The sequence below is a fragment of the Pararge aegeria genome, chromosome 1, assembly GCF_905163445.1.
Source record: "Pararge aegeria chromosome 1, ilParAegt1.1, whole genome shotgun sequence".
NCBI lineage: Eukaryota > Metazoa > Arthropoda > Insecta > Lepidoptera > Nymphalidae > Pararge > Pararge aegeria.
The window spans coordinates 7,221,851-7,225,614 of record NC_053180.1 but is presented as its reverse complement, the minus strand read 5'-3'; the positions used below and the strand labels follow the sequence as shown (position 1 = coordinate 7,225,614).

The 3,764-nt window shown below is 31.3% G+C and overlaps 1 protein-coding gene across 1 annotated transcript; it reads left to right on the top strand.

The window, feature by feature from the left end:
• Nucleotides 1-504: 504 nt before the first annotated feature.
• On the top strand, nucleotides 505-3,034 carry LOC120626141. The gene is made up of 2 exons (XM_039893453.1): nucleotides 505-2,782; nucleotides 2,866-3,034. The coding sequence occupies exons 1-2, from the start codon at nucleotides 584-586 to the stop codon at nucleotides 2,971-2,973; spliced, it is 2,307 nt and encodes a 768-aa protein (XP_039749387.1). The 5' UTR covers nucleotides 505-583; the 3' UTR covers nucleotides 2,974-3,034.
• The last annotated feature ends 730 nt before the right edge of the window (nucleotides 3,035-3,764 follow it).

Below are 3,764 nucleotides of genomic sequence, written 5' to 3'. Positions count from 1 at the left end.
CACCTGTACATCTGGCCAAACTCCGGATAAGGGACAACTCCATCTGTGAGTGTGGCTTGGATGAGGGCACTATAACTCATATTATTTTTAACTGTCCCAAACTTACCTATCCCCTCTATGACGTTCTTCCTCCCAAAGTCCCCCGTCCTTTGAGTGTTAAATGTTTTTTAATGTTTGTTTTCAGTCCTTATTGTAGATTTTTATGTAAATATATAGTAAGTAATAAAATTAAAGTATAATGTACAAAAAATATCCGTGTTAGATATATATGCATGTGTTGTCTGTGCTGCCTTCGGTTAAAGAGCTAACTAGCTAATAACAACTATTTCTTGGTACAAACTCAAAATTAACTTTTCATTAGTTTCACCGATCAATCTCCTTCGTGCCTTCTTCATCTACAAGACATTGGCGAAGTACCTTGTGCCCAGTTGGCACAGACAAAAGCCATAAACAAGAATTGAATTGAATTGAAACAGCTGTTGACATTTTTCCGGTCGCCGGCTGGCTTCAACATTGTGCTTCAAGTAAATATTGTTGAACATTATGAGTTTGAAATTTAGAAGTGTTTAATTTTTCCTAACAAATGGATAAAAATGTAAATTACAACATGAAAATGAATAGTAAAAAGTGTTTAAAAATACAAAACGAACTAGTTGACAATCTTAATGTTGCGTTTAACTTAAAAAATACTGTGATAGTGCTCTGGAATAAATATCAAATACTTTTGCTGGATGCTGAAGAATTAGATAGGCCTATAACCCTACAAAACTTCCATATAGTTTCGCAAAATACTGACTTCGAAATTCAACAGCTTATAGTAGCTAAAAATTTACTCTGCATAGACAATGAAGGGAATTTATTTGCTTATTCCCTTAACATCAAGCCAACTGCAGCTGCCCACAAAAGATCGAGACACAATTTCCAAGAGTTAGAACATAATATTTTACGCGTGGAATGGTATGAGGACTTATTATTCAGCTTACAATTAGAAATGGGCAAGCTGTATTTAAGAATTGATGAGATAAAACCAAATGATAATGTTTTCTTAACATTAAAATCAATTAGCAAAAATAACATTGTAAACATAAATGTACTACATTTACCAAGTGTGAAAAAAATGGACAAATGTATTCTGTATTGTTATAGATTGAACGAATCTGATTTTGACAATATTAAACACATTTTCAAAGAAAAGAAAAGATTATCACAGCCTCAGTTCATCATTATTATAAGCTTTGATAAACTAACATTGTATGCTGTCTTAGTAGATTTAGAATCAAATGGAAAAACATTGGCCCCTGTTAAAATTCTAACTTGCCCATCTGATATATACAGTGTAACTGCTATGAAAGAAAATGTTCTGAATTTGATAATAAGCCTTACAAGTGGTACTGTAATTAAACAGCCTATGAATATTAATTTTAACACTCCAAATATTGCCCACTTAAATACTGCCATACACAAATTGATATTACTGAATGATGAAATTATATATTCTGATGGCATAACTATGTGGGTATCCACAAATACATTTTCAGAGTCTGACGCTAAATTGAGACAACTATTTGCAAGATGCATAAAAGATTTCACATACACTGATGGCACAGGGAAGATGGTTTGTACAACATATTCTAAACTTCTCTATACATTCCACATCAAAGATGAGTCCTGTTATTTATTTCCTATCACTGCTAGTGATTATTACTCTGCAGAGCATCTGTTTAACAATATGACCTATTTGCACAGAATAATGGAAGAAGTTGAAAAAAATGATGGATTTATTAAGGATATAAAGAAAGAAGAAAACTACATCACAACATTAGCTTTGGCAAATAGACAAGACATCATGAATGAAATAATCAAAACTGGTGTCCAAGTATATGAAAATTATGAGGATATTCTTAAAGAAGGTTTGATACTGAATTTAACAAATAACCTTAGTGAGTACTTTGATAGACATTCATTGTATTTTCTTATCAGAATGGCTGCGGACACACAGAACAATCATGATGTTTTAGAAAATATTTTTACAGACTCAAAAATTTATGTAGCTATTTTATCAGAGCACAAAAACATCAAAACCATCTGTATCAAAGTGTATTGTGATCAATTACAGACTTTCAACATTGCTGTTCCTTTAAGGATGGCAAAATTGAATATAACAGACTTATGTTTTGATATAAAAATAGTAAAGAAGATACCTAAGGTGTTAAATAGCAGACAGAATCTATGGACAGCTTTGTATAGTAAACAAGTCACTCTAACTGCTGAGCATTTCATCAAAACAAATTTTACTTCAGGTACTGTACGGTTGCTAAAAGAACCTGAGGATTCTATACAGCAGTTACTTTATAAAATTTGTTACAAGCAATATGGGCATTTATTTAGAATTACCAAAGTATCAGAAGATTTTTTGCAATGGTCATTTTACATCAAACTACAAAATACATTTAAAGAGGTATTGCAAAATGAAATGTTTTATAAAGCACACTTTAATGCTACAAAAGCGAAATTTCTGCTGAAAGAAATATCATCAGAGGAGTTCTTGAATTCAAGAAAACACATTTCCTTAATGGTAGCCAATGAAAAACTTGACATAGAAATTTTAAATGATGGGTTCTCCAATCTATTGAGTAGAAGTATGATTAAAGTGTCCTGTGCGAATCCTCTGATTTCTTTATGCTTAAGAAATTTCTTTTCAAACTTAGTAAACAATAACTTCTCAAGACATAATCCTGGACAAGAGTATTTTAACTTATTTAAGGAAATATCAACACTTGAGGTAATTTACTTTGCTTAAATGTCTCTTATTGTTCTGCTATACAATTTCAATATGTAAAAATAATATAATTACTTTTTTTACAGCAAATAGAGAAAGGACTAAAGAAATGTGTTGAAGAGAGGTTGCCTTTTAAAGATTTTTTCAAACTCTATGAACAATTCCAAAAAAGTCTATGTGAAACGTTAGTATAATAAACAGCGTAGTACAACCTGGCTGATAAAAGTGTTCTATCAGCCAGGTTTTGTAGTAATTTTGGACCTGAAATAACTAATTCTAAGAAGATCAAGGAACCTACATTATTGCAAGACTCATATAAATATTATAATTTATTTATTTAGTTATTCATAAGACACACAAGCAATTAATTATAACTACATTCATAAAAAATTACGTGTTGGAATAACAAATTCTCTCTAGTGCCATTACAATAATCAATTATAGGTGTATACAGCATTATTGATATTATCTCTGGTCAAATAAAAAAAAAAATAACTAAAATAAGTATTTTATAACAGATTGATAAGTAATATTAAATTAATTAAAATTTATAATAAAGATAGGATATTATTAATATTTAATTCACAAACAATTTCTTCCTAAACTTTCTAGCGTATCGTGAAAGATGTCAATGTCAGGGTTGGCCAGGTTGTTGTAACTATTTACTAGACGATTAATTAGAGCGGATCTGCCTAGATTACTTTTTGAAAAATGTGGTGAGAAAATATTTTGCAAGCGGTGTCTGGGAATACGGCGCGGGACGACAAATTTTATACAGTGTTATGAGATACGCTACGCGCCTTTATTTTTCAAGGGACTGGATTTTAAAGTAATTGGTGATTGGGAGTGGTTTTCGCAATTGGCTCTATAAAGGCAAGCAACATCTTTAAAGGCTAGTTACCTCGTGAAGGAGCGTTGAACTCTCTCTATTCTTTCAGCATATATTTTATAGTGAGGGTTCCATGCAGACACTGCGTATTCGAGC